Source organism: Sesamum indicum, linkage group LG13, assembly GCF_026168435.1.
Source record: "Sesamum indicum cultivar Baizhima isolate 11 linkage group LG13, ASM2616843v1, whole genome shotgun sequence".
In the NCBI taxonomy this organism is placed as follows: Eukaryota; Viridiplantae; Streptophyta; class Magnoliopsida; order Lamiales; family Pedaliaceae; genus Sesamum; species Sesamum indicum.
Genome location: NC_142669.1, coordinates 17,716,372 through 17,737,095, shown reverse-complemented (window position 1 = coordinate 17,737,095; position 20,724 = coordinate 17,716,372). Strand labels below are relative to the sequence as shown.

The following is a 20,724-nucleotide window of genomic DNA, read 5'->3' as shown; positions in this document are numbered from 1 at the left end:
AATTTATTATAAATAAAAGATATTTTCTCCAATTAAAAAAAATTAATTAAAACTACAATGCAAAATTACTAAAAAAAAAGAAATTCTTTGAACTAAATATATGTATATATGTAACATAAGGGCAATATTGTATAACAATTTAATTGTGGGTGGTAAGTATTATATTTATTAATTTAGGGGGTAATTGTTACACAATGAATAGTTCAGGGGACAAAGTGTATCTTACCCTTATCTTTTTTATTTATTTCTCTAAAAAAAAAAATCAAGCGAGATGTACATATAAGAACGACTTGAGAAAATGACCTATTTTATATTATCTACGTAAGTTAGAGATAACATTAAAAGTACAGTATACAAAACACTGAATAAAGTATGAATATAAAAATATTAAAAAAATTTAGAATATTTTACATAAGTTATTATGGATGTAAGATTTTAAAAAAATATAGAAATTAGGAAGAAATTTTAAGAAAGCTCTATACATAAATTTAGAAGCTTTATAACATTCAAAGATATTTTTGAAAAAGTGTTGAAAAACTCTATTAATATTAATCTTCATCATTCACTTAAGAAAGCCGAACGTACAAATATGACTAGGAATTCATTTTAATAATTTTTCTTACTAAAATCTTTTACTGATGTGTTCCTTTTGTTTTGAGTTAAAAATTATTATTACAAAACAAGATTAAATTTCATAGACACACACACACACACACACACACATATATATATATATATATATATTCATACACTATATTAACAGTATTTGAGAATGCCTGATGAACAGAAAACTAAGTGTTAAAAAGTTCAAAACTATGCATCACGCGGAATGTGCATGTGCTTTACTTGTACATAAGAAAAGAGCAAATTGGAGAGACATAATTTACAACACAGTAGTATTTACAGATGAACTCCACAAAATTGGTGTAACATAGCAACAATCATAGCCTTTTACAATCAACACCAAATACTACTAGCAAAGGAAGCACAAACATTTCTAAGAAATCTTTGTCCTAAGGCAAGATTACACCAAAAATACATGTCCAGATTTTTCCGACAAGCTCTGAAACAATATACTACAGGCCTTGAGGTAAAAACAACAACACGGGGCATGAGATATACACTTGGTCTCTCTCTTGAGAATTGACTTAATCACGATTTCATATCTTTTAGTACTCCCCCTTTCTCAAGTTCACCGACTAGGTCCCTCAGTGCGGGAACCTTCATGGCCAGAGTTCTGTACAATCGAGAATAACGAGCTCTGGTTCCGTCTGCTGTCCTAGCAAGAGCAAGCAAACTTAGAGCCTCGGGGAGCTCAGTGAAGACCTCTTTTATCTCATCAAGGCTCATATTTTCCAGAACAGTTGGTCTTGGAACGACTCGGACGATTTCCCCGCCTTTGGGTTCCTGGACTCGTGCATCCGCCTTAATGACCAGTTCAGAATTCGAGTTGGCACCACATTTAATGATGAATGGGGTCGTTGAGCCCGTGTTGAACTGCAAAACGTTCCACTGGGCTACATCAGTTTCAACACCATATGGCGTGTCTCCAAGAAGTTTGGTAGCACGTGTTGCATCAACAACCTTGTCGTCCTCCTCCGGAGTTAACTGCATAGCACTAGAACTTCAAATATGTACAAAGTGACAATCAAATAAAATTTTAGCAAAGTTCCGTTTGAGACAGGTAGGCTATGCGGTGGGACTGCAATTTCCTAGACTTCCTAAAAATGACCCCTATACCATGCAAACCAAGATCTCGAGGAATCGTGACTTTTTTCTTATGTCCCTTTTGCAGCATTCAGAAAAAATAATATCTCCATTATGCAAATTAAAATGGAATGACAGAAGCAGCCATAATTTACATAACAAAAAGATCATATCCACTAGAATTTTCTTTAGCTTTGTAAGTTCTTGCTTCCAAAGATATTTTAGTTCCCGAATTTTATGGTCCCCCACCCGAACAAAGAAGCCGAACATGTTGGATAAGTTGAAAACCAGACTCCATGTACCCATATGATATCCGCATACCTCAACAGCATGTCGACCTTCTGCGATATGTCTTTGAGCACATGGATGGTCAACGTCAAGTAAAGAAGGCATCCGTTCTGAAAGTTCATCTAGAGAGGCAAGCATTGATCTCTTCTTACTCTTACTGAGAACACTAACAGAGGTTTGCCGCGTTATATCCTGTTAAAGCAAAGACGGTCAAATTCCCTATTTTTCCTGCTCCACCAAAAAACACTGCAATGGCAACGAGTATGAGGAGAAACGAGAACGACAAAAAACCTTGACTTGCTTCAATATGCCATCGAGGGAAATTAATGATGCAAGTCTTGCATCCTCAGCAGCAGTAGATGGATTTCGAATGGGTGTAGCACCATCTTCCAAATTCAGCATTGCTGCATCACTTTTCATTTGTTGCAAAATCTGATTCAAACAAATATTTAGGAGTAAGGTCATAGATAATATAATGATAAAAAAAAAAAGCTCGTAGATAATACACTCATATAATCTCAATGCTCTAACAAAATTGAAGCCCTTAAATTATTCCAGACACTAGGAGCTTTAAATGAAAAGGATGCAACTTGAGTATGACAAACAAAACTAAAATGGACAGGCAAGAAAACAATTGCTGCCATCAACATTCAGAAGGCACTCTGGTAAAGTTAGAGAACAAGTCTTTCATCAGTCAGAACTCTGAAAGAACACGTAATTGGCTTCTGCAATTATAAATAAAGTGAGAAATTGAATCATCTTTTCAGCCTGAAGAATAAGCTTGGTTAAAACAGGCAACACAATCTCATCCCTATTCAGGACATTTCTAACCTATAGAACCAAATTCAATCAGCCAAAAATATTTGATAACATAGGACGGGCAACTTAAATCAATTTTTATACAAATGTTTTTCCTTCTGAGCCCCAGTCAAGTAGCTGTTTGCCTGCAATCAACATTTTTGTTGAGGTTGTTTCAAGAAAACTAGAGTTTTGAGAAAGCAGCCAGATTTCCAAAGTCAGAAATCTTTTCCTTGTTGTAAGAACAATGACTGGTGACTTCCAAATCTCTAGCAAAAGATTCCAAACTAGTCATTCTTTCACTTTAGTTAAATAGCATTGTAGTAGGAATACATCTAAATAAAAATGTACAATTAACAGAAACATGGTTTCAGTCCATGATAATTGAATTCAATTATCAAAGATGAGCTTTAACTTTGGATACTTGGATTCTAGCAGTAGAAAACACTTATCTGGGTTCTCTCACTACTAAAAAATGAAATAGATAAAAAGTTTTCAAAATGGAGAGTTATGCTATATTTTCAAAGAAAAAAATGTCATGCTATATTTAACCTTTCTTCTCTTGTGATCAACAGACTCAAGAGCTGAACGCAGCTTAGCTACTTGTGCAGAGTCTTCCGCCACTTCAGTTGCCAAAGTACCTGCAATATCCTGATGAACAAAGCGTAATATGAGATATTAGTACAAAAAAAAATAGTAAAAGTACATTGTGCGAGATCACTGTGTATTACATTGACTTTTGTAATAAAAGTCAACAAGAAATAAATATCAGGTTTAGTTGATAGACAAGATGAGCAAAACACGATACAGTAACAGAGATTTACCAACCCAGTGGCATTGCATGTACCACCCATTGCTGCACAGAGATGCAGAAATAAAGTGCACCATAAGACCGTTCAGAAAATACCTTTAAATGTTGCAGTTGAGAAGTATAAACACGCCTTGCATATTCAGATAAAAGTTGGCCAAGAGCATCAGTATTTGGAGGATGGGCAGCACCCAGTCCAGCCATCCAACCATCCATTATTGCAGTAGAGAGAAGCTCAAGCTGACCAGTTGCTCCAGGTACTGTATCATCAGCAACAGTAAGGAAGTCAAAGTTCTCCGCAAGCCAATTTCTGATTTGTCGCTGGAGCTCACCAGCTGGAGTATGAACAAAGAGAGCTGCAAGTGCCTTGTTCCCAACTGCAAAAGTTTTTGCTTCCTCAGTTATTTCCCTGAGTTTTCCACCTGTTACATGCTGTCTCCACGTGTCCTGTATATTTTAATCTGAACTGTCAAAAATTACTTGAAGTCCATGGATTACAAATTTACCCTAAAAAATAATGCTGGCAGAAGAACCAAAAAACTATATGTACATACATATATATATATATATAAGAGCAAAGCATAAACAGGGCACCAAGAAATTAATTTGCGACTACGGGCATTTTCAGCTCAAAATGATCCTTGCGAAAGTTCGCCAAGTTCTTACATCTTCCCATACTTTTTTCTTTGAGCAAATTACAGAGAAGAAAAATGGAAGTTAGCAAGCATGCTTACAATTTTCAACAGTCTGCCAAATGCACCATGTCAATCTCCGTGATTAATTGATCTCGGATTTATTATACAAGTTCATATACAGACAATATTATGCAGATGCAAAGAAAGAATTGGAGAGCTCCCAAAAACTCTTATACTAATGAAGATAATATGCTGCTTCGCATTTTAAATCATTTACTCGATTTATTCATGGCAAATTTGCTGTTGCACAAATAGTATCTTCATTCCAATTGAGTATGCATGCATTCAGGTCCTACAATTGGATCCATTTTCCCTCAGCTGTAGTTGGAAAGTAAATATATCAACCGGGTCAAGCCGAACAAGGTATTATTAAAAATTGATTTCAATTTCTAATCAAGTTTTGTATTTGAGCTTAGTTTGATTATCTAGCACGCCTAGCTTGAAGAAGCTGTAATCGAGTCAAACATGATCTGAGTGCTTCATGTGTTCAAGTTTACTTTATCTTGTTTAGTAAAACAAATTCAAACTAACTTTCAGTGATCGATCTCGAATCAAGCATCAAGCAGCTTAATTCATTTTTCAGCCCTGATCTCCAGCAATGTCAGAGAAGAGAAACCACACTCGTGTTAATCTTATAACTTTACTTTATTTCAATCACCTACTATATGTGACGAAAAAGAGGTTGCTTTATGCATGTGTGTATATCAAGGCTTTGGTTGCATGGATATGTATGAGTAGTAGTACGACCTAAATCAATTCGGAGCCCAGGTAATACTCTAGTTTAGTGCCTCATCTAAAAGATTAAGCTCTTTAAAAGTGGAATCCTATACTTGGAACAAAAAGAAAAAATACAAGATGGAACGAAATGACCAGTATAGTAAACTACAGTAATAGTACCTGATCAATTCCGCGTATCTTCAGGACCACTGATGACAACTTCGACTTCTTTTCTGGTTTTATATTTACTTTGAACCCTTGAATCTGGTCCTCAACCAGCATATTCCTTGTGCTGGAATCATAGCGCACTGGAGACCTTCCGGGGCTGCTACCACGGCTAGAGCTTCTACTACGTCCACTATTAGGCTTCTCCAAAAAGCGCTCAACAGGAGAAACCTTAAAACAGAAGAAATCATTTCACATGAATATACTTTTTATTGGATTTATATTGGCAGGAATTGTTTCCTCAGGGAGTATTTTCTTTATGCAACCAGTTGCTCGGCACAATAAAAGGAAAAGTTTTAGTACCTTAATTGATTGTAGCTCTGGTGACCGAGCAAGTAGGGAACGAATGTACAGAATCCTAACACGGGAAACAAGCATGGTATCCATCACCCTTTTGGGCTCCATTTTACGGATGAAGGCAAAAACAGCATCTCTTATTTCAGCAAGTATTTCGTGCTCTCTAGAAGCACCTGCTTTAATGACTGCAGCCAAAACCTGCCACATTCAAGGATAAGTAGTTTTAAGGAGAAATCATGTTCGTGATAATAAGATTTTAAGCATACAATGATAACTGTCTGTTCACGCCTCTCAAAGTTGAGATATATGACAACAATAAGTGATAACAAAAGAAAGATGATTATATACTACAAGATCTTCTAGCTTAACCCAGATCATAAGACCTTATTGTCGTTATCCATAGCATCATGAATCCTGGCATATGATAAATCTTAAACAAATACTTCAAGATCAGGACAAGCATACAATGTTGAGCAAGGGATCAAAAGAGTCCTGTTGCCGAATAAAGTTACACTGAAGAAAAAGTAGTTCTATTGGCAGTTGGCTTAAGGGGGCATGTAAAGCATTGTTACAAATGTATGCTTCAGAACCAAGCATCTTTCCTTCAATCTTCTTTGACGCACTCTACCAATCATTCTAACAAATATTGAACTTGCCAGTTAAGTATAATCATGTCAGCTAGACCAGAATGAAATTAGCAATTGCCATACATATTCTTATCGATCCTATAGTCCTTAATGAAAGCTTAGAACAATCTGGATAAGGGAAAGCAGCAAAAGGAATGTCCGCAACAATTTACACTATCCAAGGGAAGAGTCATGGACAGCTGCCCAGATAAACAACAACTTGGCACCAAAATTATAAAAGGACACCAAACAGAAACAACAACTTTCCAATTCTGACACTAAGAGTTTGGTAGTTGAATGCATGGAAATATATTAATTTATGCGTACCAACATCAAAAGCTTGTTTGCACCATCGGAGATCGCAGCAAGACTATCATATTGTTCGGGATCAAAATCATTCAGAGCAGCAGTAAGATATTCACCAGCTGGCGTAGTTTTCACCTTATCAGAACCAGATTTAACCAATGCAACTGAGCTCTCTATTTTTTCAGAGGCTAAAGGTAAGGGAACAGCATCACCCAGGCGTCCTTTGGCGATAGAATTATCATCCCTGTCCAGGAAAATTCAGGGGGGGAGGTGGCACAGACAGATAAGGATCATATATGGAGAGAATTTGGAAAAAGAATCAAAGTCAAGTCATTCTAAACCAGAGTGGAGAAACACCTTCCCAAGTCGCGAGACTGAGTAAGTGGCCCCCTGGGAGATGGGCTTGACACCTGAGAGAAAACCAACCAAGTAATGCTTACATGAATAAACAACAAGTAGGTTAAGCATAACATAGTACGACAGAGGAACACCAACCACACGAAAAATTAACCACTCGAATCATGCAACACAAGTTCTATAAAAGATAAAGAACCTGAGGCGATCCAGCTAAGGAAGCTTTTTCAGTCAATCTGTCAAACAACTTCTCGTTCTCTTCATGTAATCTCTGACAAAAAGAAAAGGGACAGGATTATTCTTCTATATTATAAGGACAACATGATGCAGAAAAGAGGCATCATAGTGTCTCTGAGTTGTTTCAACAAACAGAGCTGCTGATAAGAAAAAGAAGATAATTAAAATTTCAGTATTCCTGGAAGCATAATTCCCAACTCCATTCCTTTTGAGGCAGGTTCAACGAAAAATATCTAACAAAAAAATACCCTCATTGACACGTTAACACAATGAAGTACCTCAATAAGTGCATCCCGTTTCTTGAGTTCATCCTCAAGCCTCTTGGTAACTGCAGTAGAATCCATGTCATCAGCTGTAGTTTTGTTGCTAGTTTGCTCTCCAGTCTGTGGTCCAGAGCCATTTGTTGACCCAGTCTCATTGGAAAGAAGAGCTTCATTTAATTGTGACTCAACATTCCTCAGTTTGGCCTACAGAGAGAGGTATAAACAATGATGAGGATTAATTATCCAGTCATAAAGTTCTCTCTCCACAAGGCAACTGTATGAAATTTTACCTTTCCTAATATCTTTATTGCTGGCTGCTAAATTTCAAACACCAAAGTAAACCTTGGAAACATAACTAGTGCAACTTATGCATTTATTTAGCACAAAGCTTTTCAGTATATTCAGCACATAATGCAACTATTAGACCTCTTTATCTGATGCCAACTTCACATATTTCATTACAGCATGTTAAATCCTGTTTCCTTATATATAAATTAGGGATAAGTACAGTGATGCACTGTACAAGGGTCAAAATACAGAAACTACATCTCAAGATTGCACAATTACATTGCCAAGCCCTGTTAGTAATTTGTGACTTCACAAATTACCAGAAAAAACAAGATGACCTTGTCGTCACCCCCACCACCACCACCACAACACACACACATGAAATAAGTAGTCAAAAATTAATTTACTCGGGTAACAAGAACACCTCAATTTTTAAACTTAAAGATCCTTCTTCTTTTTTCTCTTCTCTCTCCTCTCCATATGAGTGTATATGTGTGTGTGTGTGTGTGTGTTTACAAGCAAATGGAAATGAAAACTGACAAAATGAAAATGAAGACAGATAAGGCTTAAGAATTTTATTATTTCAAGTTTTAACTTATTGAAAGAAGAGACCAACAGACCTTCAAAGCAAACTTTAGTTCATCCAGCATTTATTTATCATACTGGCACCATAACTTGCCAATAAAATTTAGGGACTAGAACTAAAAAGTAAAAAGGTTAAGAAGTATTCCTTATAAGACAAATTGAACTGAGATATGACTCTGTTCTTCTTTTACAACAAAAATTGCATATGGTGCTTCATATTCTCAAAAAGATTGCATGCAGCAACTTAGAGCACAAGCGATGCAGAAAAAAAGTTAGAATAGCATCTGAAAGAGTTTGGTAAAACCATACACGCACATATCTACTATAATGATTGACAAAAGCCAACTAATACAGGATTCTTGAGCCAACCTGCAACATTTGAATTGTTGAATCCCTTTCTTCTATTTGCAATTTCTGGTCTTGCTCTACTTGCAACAACTGAGCAATTTGGTTACGGAGTTGCACATTCTGTTCCTTCTCTATCTGATGCTTATCTGCAAGCATTATATTCTCTGCCTGCAAAAGCATCATAACAAATTCTAGATCGTCAAAGAAAGAAACTCATAAGGAATCCATCGACCAGGGTGCTGTAAGTTTCAAGAAGCATAATTCAAACATCATTGGCTCTACAAAAATACAGTGTTCCAATAACTAAGCTAGAAAAAGACGGCTAACATGTATTTTCTTAGAAATTGCTACATTTCACATCAATTAGCCAGTGCAAATTTCTATTTTTACATTACTGCAAACGGAACAATCAGTCATCAGTGTAACATGCTGTTACACCTCCAGGGTCATAAAAAAAATTTCATGAAAATAAGAGTCGCCATCTCTTTAATCAACCAACAACAAAACGATGAAAATCAATACCAACAAACTTATTCTATTGAATATAAAAATTAAATACCCACAAAATCAAAAGAAACAAACTGTTAGCAGATGTCAACGGAAAGAAGCACGATTAACAGATGTTAATAGTTGAAAATCAAAAGTAACAAACTTATACCGTTCAATGGAAAAAGAAACACCCACAAAATCAGCAAAGTTCCTGGGTTGGAGGCAAGACCTTTCCTTAATACAAAAATGGGTTTATGGATCTTTACTTTCATTAATGCAGGAGTTTTCACTCCCATAAGGCTGAAAGTATTACAATAAGGAGTCTAGCTTGCTAAAGGATAAAGTGGTATTAAAATTCAATGATAATCTAGATTACTTCGATCACACAAAAGGTGCAAAACAACGATTACATGGTATAACTGAAATCTGACTGATCTTTCCACCTAGGAAAGGAGAAAACAAAACTGGACTCCTGTCCATAAGTGTACTAGTCATAAAATATGGTTCAGAATAGACAAATTTCCTTTCCACAGATTATCACATCTTTATTTGGATGTGTGGCTCAACTACTGAACACGCCCATTTGGATGCAGTAACTCAGTTGACAGCCTATTTACCCGAAGTAGCCATCTGACAACGTGTAAAGGATGGCATAATTTTTCATTTACGAATTATAGGAGCAAAACAGTGAGAAAGAAGAAACAAGTGAAACACATAACAGTATAAAAGCATGATGTCACAAACCTTTAAATCTGACTGCAATGTGAAAGAAACTTTCCAGGCTTTCTGAACTTCATTGTAGAGTAAAACACATTGGTCATTTGCACGCTTTAAATCTTCCTTTAGTCCCATACTTTCTAACTTCAGGTCGCTTATTTCCTTTTCTTTTTCAAGCAATTCTTTACGTGCATCGTTGGCCTACAAGAAAAGTTGCAGCTGAAATTTTAGTGAACAAATTACCACCACATACGTTTATCTTAAGATCCATTTACCGACATGCATGTATCATGAAACTATCACTAGTGTAGATAGTGACCAAGTCATAAAAGTTCTCTCTTGAATTTGTGCGAACATGTATAGCCTGAAACTATAGATTTGAAAGATAAGCAAGGAAATGATTTCACAGGAAAGCAAAGACTATAAAGGATGCTGATATCGACATGATCTTTTCCTATCTAATTGTAGAACTTGCATGTAATGGGATGCAATGCCAAGATCTTAATCTATTGATGCCAATACCAAAGAAATTCAGCACACTCACAATATCTTTCCATTTCTTGATTGTATCTCGATTCCCAAGGCTCAACATAGCATTTCGCGCTCTAGCCGAATAATTAAGGCATGCTATTGTCTCAGACATGTTTTGCATATTAGGGCAGATATGAACAACCATCAACGTCTTGGAGCTTCCACCTACATGAAGAATGAAAATACAACATGTACCTTAGAAAGATGAAAGGAGCATAAAAGGTCAAAAGTGGAAACGGGGGTCCAGGACAACTTCAGACATATAAGACAATATTGGATGCTAGTGGAAGTGAAGAAAGAAAAAGTCGTGTGTAGCTCTTGATCTATAAGTGAATTGCTCATGTACTGAATTTCTAGGTTCCCAGAGCCCATACAAGTGTACACCACAGACATTGTGTATCATTCTGGTAAGGCATTAGAGGTACCCCTTTCCAGCATCTCATAGTAACATGAAACTATTTGCATTAAGAGACGCTATACAGTTCAATTGTAAGAAAATCTCAAATTAGTCACTCCTTTCAGCAAGAAAGAGAATGTTCTTGAAATTCAATTACAGCATCACCAAGAGCATGCATATCATACACAAGGCTTTTTAACTAAGTTGGAAAGATTTTGAGAGGTCCTATGACGTTTGACTTCTACATCCCAGCTATCCACTGTCATGCGGAGGGAAGCAGTCAAGCAGGTTATATTTTTCTAATAATCCAGCAAGTGAACTCCATTTTAGCTAAGTAATTTTGGCGTTTCCTCCCATTCTTCATCTTCTCCACTATCTTTTGAAACTCGTCTTATTTAAAAATCAGATTATATCAGAGGAAGAGTTTCTATGTATTACATGGTCCAGTTCGGTATGACTAATCTGGGCTAATAACATCATAAGAGAAGGATGGTCAGTTTTCTAAGCTGCATTAAACACCCAAATATATGTGCAAATAACTTGCTCCTTTCAACTTAAATGTCCTTGATGTAGACCAATATGCCTTCTTCCCTTTTCTCCTTTGTTCGAAGTAGGATTTTACAGTTATCTATAGATTATATAGGCTTCCAATCAGTAGCCTTTTGACATAGCATAGTATTCTCTCTAGTAACAGTTAATTCAAAAACAAACCTATTATAACTGAATTCATACAAAAATGTAGACACTTGTCCAAGTCTTTGTACAAATTATACCAAAATACAACAGTTGGAAATATAAACCTTTCAAACTCATGAAGATACAATTGCTCGCAAGAATAGATATTAAGTCTTTAACTCCTAGTAAGACCTTTATTTAAGGAATAGCTATAGAATCAAAACATAAATAACAGGGAAAGGAAATATAGAACATGAATACCTAATGAATCTGCAAGAACTTTTGTTAGCACTGAGTTCTCATATGGAATATTATCCTTCTTAGAGGTTAAAGAAGCCAAAACATCACCCAACCTGCACATGAATATCGACTGTGATGAAAGATAACAGCAAAAGTAGTAACAAAGAAGTCAAAGAATGATAAGTAGAGTAAAGCAAAACACCTCACTGCTAATAACATACCAAAACCTATACTTGAATTGATGGTAATAGAACCAATAGAGCGTCTAAAATCTAGATAGGGCATCTATCAGGCCTATCATATATTGAAATAAAGATAGCTTTTTTGCGGGCTTCCAATATCCCCATGCAAGGACACAAACATGGGAAAAAACATTAACATGAATAACAATGAACAAACAAAGAAACCTCTTAAGGTTCCTGTTGGGGTACAAAACTCTACTAACTGCTGTGCCATACAAACAAACCAGCGAGAAATATTTGCAACTACAACTCATGACAAGTGGAAATCCTTTAGATTGTTGCTAGACAAAGGAAATGAATTACATCATCTATCGTATTACCATTGAAAAAACAAAATGTGGACGTTCACTTACGCTGAGAGGGATTTTAGGACATGCAAAAACTCTGTTGCATGTTCACCAGCTTCCTCCTCTACATTTATACTATCGCTTCCAGCCAAATCAACTAGAGTAAGCTTGCTATATATGTTCTCACCCGTGATCACATTCTTATAGTATATATGAACCATGACAACCCTACAAAAAGCAAGCCAAAGAGAAACAAATATATAATAAGAAAAACCTAGGGTGGAAGAATCAATTCATTTTAATAAAGAAAGTGGAATAAGATGAACATACACAAATACACACAACAACAATTTTTACCAAAGATACATGAAATGCATTATTACATAAAGTTCAACATATTCCAGAACATGACAGTTTCTATGGAGAAGCTGCAAACCTAGTGGAAACTATGTCGTACAGAATTTTCTGTAATTTGAGTTTTATATAGAGCACTTAGCATCTTGGACTGTGTATGACAGTAGTTGAAATGTTTTTCAGTCAACTGTCAGCCTGACAAAAGAGTGGAAAATTCTGGAACCATTTGTCATGAAATCCCATTCTACGTAGAATGTCTTTTCCATTAAAGTTTATTATGCAAACCAGATGGAGCCTCCAAAAAAATGCTTAATACCACAAATAGTTGTATTTTCAAGCACTTGCCATAAAAACCTACCACGTTTCATCTTCAGAGGTTTTGTGAAAGTTCCCCAAAACTATAACACATCAAAGTAGTTGGCTGGTGTTCCTAGCTCTATAAGCACATTATGGCTGGAAAATGGATTATAACTAAACTGACTCCCTTACAAAAATCCTTTAAGATGTCCTCAGGTGGATCATCCTAACCATCCTTCATTGCATCTGCATGTGACCTCAACCAGCAATTGGATCAGTTGCAGCATTGCCCCATCTTCTTATATGTCACTAAGTGAAGTCCCATTAGAGCTTGAACAGCTTCCAGCAATCTGCCAAAATGCTCCACAAGGAGTGAGAAGATCCGTCAGTGATTTGGATAATTTCACTTCAGACCCAGCCACCAATTCCAGCATCTAACAATTCAAACTTAGTTGCAAGAAGGACTTAGTCACTAAAGCTTACAGTTCTTCCATAATGGAGCAGCGATGAACTTCACAACTGAAAGCTCTCAACCAAAACCATTTAGCAACCCTTATCAGGCTCGTAGCATAGTTTACCATTCCTACTTGAGTAGCTACTAATTCATACTTAGTTTGTGCTTGCCCAACCAGTTTACTCCATCCTATGCACTCAGCAAGCTTCCGCGATCAATCTACCTTGGTAGGGAAGGCAACAGCAAGATCAAAAGCAAACTGTAAACAGCTTAATTGTACAGGATTGTTTCCAGAAGCGAATCGACATGTTCTCAGAAACTTATCACTCCTAGCCTTACTTGAGGTCCCAATAGTACAAAGATGAGGGACCATGGAAAGGATGGAAGGATAATATTTCCTGAAAATCGGACAAACTTCTGTTAGTCCAGATGGACTTAACGCTTCAAAAGGAATAAAAGTCTGTGGCTATGTCCACCCACATTTCTTCTGCCTTAGGACTTAGGACAGCAGATCAATGCATATGTAGAGTTTTCTTGGTCAGAGCAGCAGTTTTGGCGGTTATCCAATAGAACAATTCCTAGGAGACCTGATGGGTTGGCCATAAGCCTATCCTAGAGGGCAAGGCAAAGGAAGAACATGACCCTCTGAGAACACTTGGTTTCCTGGAGCCATCTCCAATCACCATCAACCACACAGCTGATTGCTTTGTCCAGATTGGGATATTGGGTAAATGATGGTAAGTGCGCTATACACGAACTTCCCTTTTGGGGGCTACCCCAAACCCTGACATTGTGGGCATTTCTATCATTAGAGTAGGTGCATTCTCCAGAGTTTTATAAGTTTGTGATTGAGGATATCGGCCTACCACACAATTATTCTTTTGCAAAAAGGAAAAAGATAAGTGTCCACAACTCCACATAAACAAGTGCTAAACTAACGCAAACCACAGAACAAACAAAACATAAGCAGAATAAGCCTCAAGACACAAGACAGTAATGCAGAAACATTGGCATAAACCATACAGATGGGAAACTTTAAACTTCAAGGTGTCGCTCCCTCGATTCTGGAATGCTGCTTTGAGGACTTTGGAGAACTCTATAGGATTCTCAACTTTTTCCTGGACAAATTCCACAACATAGTCTGACGACCCAATACAGACCTTTGGTAGAATATTTCCAGATTCCAGAAGCAAATCCCTTATCTACAAAAGCATTCATGAGGGCCATTATCAGATATTGATGACGTTCAGCATGATATATGTCAAAAAGAGATTTACCGTAAATTGAGAACCAAACAGTGGTTTAGGAAAAGGAACCTGTTCATTATAAAGCTCAAAGACGGAAACCGAGAAACTATATCGAGAAGTTGAAGTTGCATCTGAGTTGGATAAATCAAAAAGCTCCTCAAATGATCGAACATATAAACCACGATCATGGCTAGATCCTTCCTGCAGGAAGATGGAATGTTATCAGATAGAGAGATTATCAATCAATGTTTTGTGACACATTTACATCTAACTTCATTTGACATCTTCTAATATGATCCCAAGGAAACATACATTAGCAAGAAACAGGAAAAGTTTCACATAGACTTTTGCACCCATGTGTGTGTCAAAGACACATATAGATGCATGTAGCACAAAAATATATAAAGATGCATTAACTGTCATAGAAGTAGTAATGATATCAATTTTATGAGTATTGAAGGAGGGGAAGAGAGGAAAAAGAAGAAAGACCATAGTATGCGTCTTTCCGGAGCTGGTTTGCCCATATGCAAATACTGAAACATTATATCCATCAAATGCTGACTGAACAAAAGGCTGAACATCAGCAAAAAGATCAGCTGCAAAAATGAAGCCAATAAGTTAGTTTCTTTGATCAGCCGAAAGAAAGGAAGTGAATCAGCAACAGGATACCACCTTGTCCAAAATGAGGTCCATAAACCCTGTCAAACTCAAAATCCTTTTTTGGATTGGAGAGACTATCATCCCCAGTATTTACGCGAAGGGTAAAATCATCAGGAAATTCAACAATATATGGACCTTCATTCTCAAAAAGTGGCCTTGCACGACAAAACACCTTTACATTACCTGCAATCAGTAACCAGGTTCAGACACACATGATGATCATAAGGCAGCCACAGGAAAAGTGCCTGTGTGTGTCCTAAGTTTAGTAAGAATAGAGGAGGGAAAATACATGAATGCTTGGAAAAGAAGTCAGTACCTTTTGCAGTCAATAAGTCATTAAATAACTTTTTCTTCTCAGATAGCAGCGGAGAAATTCTAGCTTCAGTTTCAAGGGCAGCTTGATCTGAAAGTAGGGGTGATTTGTTTCCAGTCAATGAAATCTACCAGAAAAGATATTTGAAAAGCAGATATCTCTAAACCTTAGCCACTAGTATTATGGTTAATTTGACAAAGTGGGAGCAACAGCAACATGGAGGTCTGGTAGGAGAAGATCTTGAAGTAGCATTCTAGAGAAGAAGTATTTTTATGCTAGATGGTATTAGTTAAGAGTCTTTCGTAGTTGTACACAACTACCAATGAGATGACAGGAAACATTTGCAGAAACACATAAATAATTGCAGAATAAAAGTCTTGTAAATATCATAATATAATTTGATCAGACATATTTGGGCAACTGTTCAATAAAAGTTGTAAATGCATTGAACTAAAACTAATTTGTATCAAAAATTGACACAATTTCTTAATCCAAACTGACACATTTTACCTAGCTTACGAGTCTTGTCAGCAAGTACACCTAAATAACGTGTGACACGATCAAGCTTTGCACTGGAATATTCCTGAAGATCCGTAGCTTCTTGTCTCAACTGCAAGTAATCTTCTCTGACAACCTGTGCAAACAAAGCAAAAAGAACATTTCAGAGGAATAACAAGTTTAGGAAAAATAGGGATATGCTTGAACCAAAGGGTAAAATCAAAATCACCACATTGAATCCATTTTAACAAAAACTATGTAACCCTAATGCAATCAATGATGCACTAGAGCGAAGTCCAAGGTTTGGCTATTAGTGGTATTTACCAATCAAAACCAAGGAAAATGCCAGAACTCATAAGAAAAAAGTGAAGCCTCATAAGCATAGTGATTAGAGGTATTTAATATGTGTTATTGTCTGACGAGGTCCAACACAAGGTTATTGTACTAGCTAACTGCAACCTTCTTGTTTCTCTTCCTAGTCCTCATTACCCTTTTGCTAACATTTCAACCTTTAGAAGCAACTAATATATGTTGCCGTGTTGCGCTGAACATCCACATATGACATATATCATGTAAATTTCTGAGAGACTACATCTGACTACACTCCATGTGGCATATAAGTGTAAGAGACACAACATTTAGCATGCACAAAAATGACTGTTCTCAATGTGAAATCTCAGGATTCCAAAAAGTGGGAAGGTGATGAGATTTAAACCACATAAGATAATAAAAAAGGATGAACAATTTCACGTTAAAATTAGACTTTGCAATGTTTGGCCACAAAACTATTAAAGTACAGTTCTATTGTGTTACAAACATGGAGAGAACAAACTTCCAGGAAAGTGATATTATCAGCACTTGCCCACTCGTGAAGTAACCGTGAAAACCGAAGAATACACTGAAAACAGTATTCATAGTCATAGTTTTAAAGTTTCTAAGTTAAACTATCACAAATGGTTTCTATATAAATACCATGTAACTTACAGATGTATAGAGATTTTATCTGATGGTGTCGAATGCACCATGAATAACAAATTCCAGTAGAAGTATGATCCCTTTCCAGAAAGAGAAACTAATGTTGCTTCTGAAGTTCTTCTCCATTGGGATTGAGGTGTTCCACCCATATAATAGATGTCGGAATATTTCACCAAAATCTCTCTATTAACATAGACGTCAAATTTGATATATTTTATCCATTTAACCAGCATAAGCTAGTGCTTTCAGACAGGTGGCATGTAATTCGAGAGGAATGTTATCAAGCACTCATAATGTGGCTTCGCTGACCCGAAGACATTTCGAGGAAAGGTTCCTTTTCTTCAAAACTCAAGATCCTTCAATAGATTATTAGTAAATGAGCTGTAGTATGGATCTTAATCTTAGTCCAACTGTCCAAGCAAGGAAAAGTAATCTATGGCCTCCCATTTATTGGACCTTTAAAACCTTCTACCACTATTCTGCAAACTGGAGCTCCTTGTTCTCTCTGTTGTTGACCGTTTTGTTTCCATAGGCTGCGGCCAGTGTGCTATTTTTCTTTAGACAGTTGTGCCACAGGTTCCCCTTCATAATATCTTGGTAAACTTGCGGACTGACAGCTTCCTGTTCGGAAGGCTGTAAACCTCTTCCATGCATGTTCCCATGTCAGGTAAATTGTAAAAAGAAAAGATAGAAAAGGAAATGACAAACAAAATGGTCTGAAGCATGAAAGGATGCTTCATTTTGTGACACAATGATTTTGACGAAAAGACACTGCCATCAAAGCTTCCATCAAACCCTTCCAGGAACAAATCTATCCTACATCAATGCTGAAAGAGCCAGCTTTGGAACACCAAATATACTCCAGTAATTGGTCTAACCCTTTGGCCATCTCAGTAAGCTTAAATTTGAGGCATTTCTCAAGCTGATAAACTCATATAGGTGACACGTCCCTCATGAATGTGGATAAAAAGTAAAACGAGCATCATCTGATTAACTGCTGATCCATGAATATAATCCAAAAGAAGAGCGTAGTGTCTATAACAGGTCAACTGAAGGGATAGGGAGGAACTCTTGTTAGATGAGAACAGAGCCTACAGAAGTAGTGCTGGCTTCCAGATCTGTTCTCTCTATCTATAGCAATCTTCCATTTGAAAAGCAATCATATTGCATGTTGCAGTAGCTAAACCAAGCCCTACCAGAATCTCAAGAACGAATCAAAATGCCAGGCATTGAATAAAACATCCTATTTTAAGTTGGTCCCAATTATTCCTATCAAAAGAGTGATGTTCATAGCAGTCACATAACTACTTTCTCATTTCTTGTGTCACTAAACAAGAATCTAACACAAGAATCCATAAAGTTCCTATATCAAGAGCTTCACCACAGCAATCAATTCAAAGTTCACTTCTACCCAACAACAATCAATTGTCACAAAACCTCCAAGAAATCCGGATCATATTCCACGCATACCTATTAGTAGACAAAAGTAACGCTTCTTCTTAAACTCAAAAAACCAACATTTCAGTCATTCAAACACCAAACTCATCAAACATTTGCGTAAAACCTTGAAAGCCGAAGACATCAAAGAAGCATTGCCAAGGAGACACACAGGAAAGCCAAAAATAAACCTAAATCAATCCCTTAGTAGCGCCACAGTTAAAGAAGACAAACCTTGACTTTGTCCTTCAATCGCATGAGCTTGGAGCTCACGGCGTGCTGGGAGAGCTCGGAATGCGAAGAAATGGACATCGAGTAGCGCCGCCCCAACGACGGCGCCACCGAGGCCCTCCTGTAATCATCCCGCTGCTCCACCGATCTCCTTGGCTCGAACCCAGCCACCTCCCAGTTCCACCGGTTATTGCTCCCCTTCTGCTCCCCCATTTCCAATAAAAACCAGCCCGATTACCCACAAAAATTCAGACCCAAAACCACACAAACAAAAAATCAACAACAGCTTGAAAATGCAGCTCCGCAGAGATGAAGAGAGACACAGAGTTGATGCAACACAACTCTCTTCTTTCTCCTCCCTGCCACTGAATTATGGCCTCTTAATTCTTTCCTTGGGTGTCACCGTAATCCAGTTCAAAAATTTTAGTGGTGGGGGAGGTGTTGACAGCGGCGTGTTTGGGTGGGACACATTTGGGCGTTGGGGGTTCACATAAAATACTTGGGATTGCGGTGAATTGAGGGCTCGCTCTCAATACTGTGTTCTTGTGTAATAAGTGACCACGTTTTCGATTTTAATTTTGATTGGCTTTGGAGGGAGATAAAAAAACAGGTCCGCCACCTAAAAGCGTGGTTTTGGTGACATATTTATTATACTATTGACCCTTTTTTAATTTATTTCCAACTATGAAAGTGTATTAAGAAAATTCTGATATACAATTTATAGTTTTTAGAAAATGTTGAAAATATAAAGATGAGTTTTTTTAAGATTATCTACTAGAATTCCTACTTAATTTTCCTAGAAACACTATGTGGTATTTTGCATATGTTTGTATTTCCTGTGTCTGGCTAGACTTTTAATTTCTCTATGTAATCTAAAATCTTTCTTGAGTTATATCAAAATACGAATCAATAATTCAGCAATGAATATAATGAAATAACGAACTGAACTCGTACATTACAAACAAAATACCCAAACTTTGTGAGTGTATCACAAATCAAGGTTTCGTCAATGTACTGTTTGTTATATTTAGGAATATAAACAGTTTGAGTTATAGAGTTTAAGTTTCGATAAAATGCAGGCTTATCTAGCCAACTTTTTATATATTACAGTCCCGATCAATGATGTTTCATCACAATAATAAGTTCATTAGTAATTTTGATAAAGAAAAGTAATTAAAATGAAAATGATATGAAATTAGATTAATAGATATATTTTTTCAATCATTTTTTGTTATAACTTATAAAAAATTAGCATATAATTAAAAACGTAACATGCATGCTATGAATTGTATCGATGGCATGTCATTTCTATGTAAATGTCGTGTCCATGACATTCGAATTTTTTTATTTGTTTTTTAAGAACACATTAAATGACATGTTCGACAAATAACGAAAATAATTTTGTTGTTGACAAATGCCCAATATGGCACATAATGATTTTTGAAATATAATTGTATTATGGGTTTTAGAGGGTGTTTGACTAAGTTTGTAAGCTTTTTAAGTTCTTTAATCTTACATCAAATAGATAAAATCACTCTCACAAGTTTATTAGTATTTCACTTTTACCGTTCATATAACTTATGTTTTTTTTACCTCGAAGCAATATTTATACTTCTATTCTTTTAAATTAGAGGTAGTACCGGCCTCCTCTGATATTTAATAGAATTACACATAGAACCCCTTTATTTTTGGAAAAAGTACACATAGTACCATAATATTTGTTTGTGTTTAATAAATAAACCACCCGTTAGTTCAAAATTCACCAAGTTTGAAGATATTAGATAAAAAAAAAAAAAACAAAAACAAAATGGATGAAAAATTCATATTTATCCATTGATTAACTTATTACATGTCAAATTAATATTTTCTGACCAAACTAACTTTATAAATATTCACATGTTAATGCATACGAGGAGATATATCTTCATTGTTATAAAGGTAATCCAGTCATAAAAGAATTATTTGGCACGCAACAAGTAAGTAATAAATTAACCAGAGGTAAATATAGAATTTCATTCAAGTTTTTTTAACTAATATCAATAAATTCGGTGAATTTTAAATAACAAATGGGTCTTTTGTTAGAGATAAACAAATTTTAGGGAGCACTAAATGTAATTTTTCAAATTATAGGGGTCTAC

At 36.2% G+C, this 20,724-nt stretch overlaps 1 protein-coding gene across 1 annotated transcript; it reads right to left on the bottom strand.

Annotated features, from left to right (window-relative positions):
• Positions 1–853: 853 nt before the first annotated feature.
• Positions 854–19,118, bottom strand: KAC2 (kinesin like protein for actin based chloroplast movement 2). The gene is made up of 23 exons (XM_011099178.3): positions 18,590–19,118; positions 15,956–16,079; positions 15,449–15,535; positions 15,145–15,315; positions 14,962–15,068; positions 14,542–14,673; positions 14,249–14,427; positions 12,187–12,348; positions 11,613–11,704; positions 10,293–10,444; positions 9,776–9,949; positions 8,564–8,710; positions 7,337–7,525; positions 7,021–7,092; positions 6,825–6,877; positions 6,489–6,711; positions 5,542–5,733; positions 5,194–5,409; positions 3,701–4,048; positions 3,346–3,444; positions 2,287–2,427; positions 2,029–2,187; positions 854–1,608 (listed from the first exon to the last, which is right to left on the bottom strand). Exons 1-23 carry the CDS (start codon positions 18,797–18,799, stop codon positions 1,153–1,155), a joined length of 3,885 nt encoding a protein of 1,294 aa, XP_011097480.1. The 5' UTR covers positions 18,800–19,118; the 3' UTR covers positions 854–1,152.
• Positions 19,119–20,724: the final 1,606 nt, after the last annotated feature.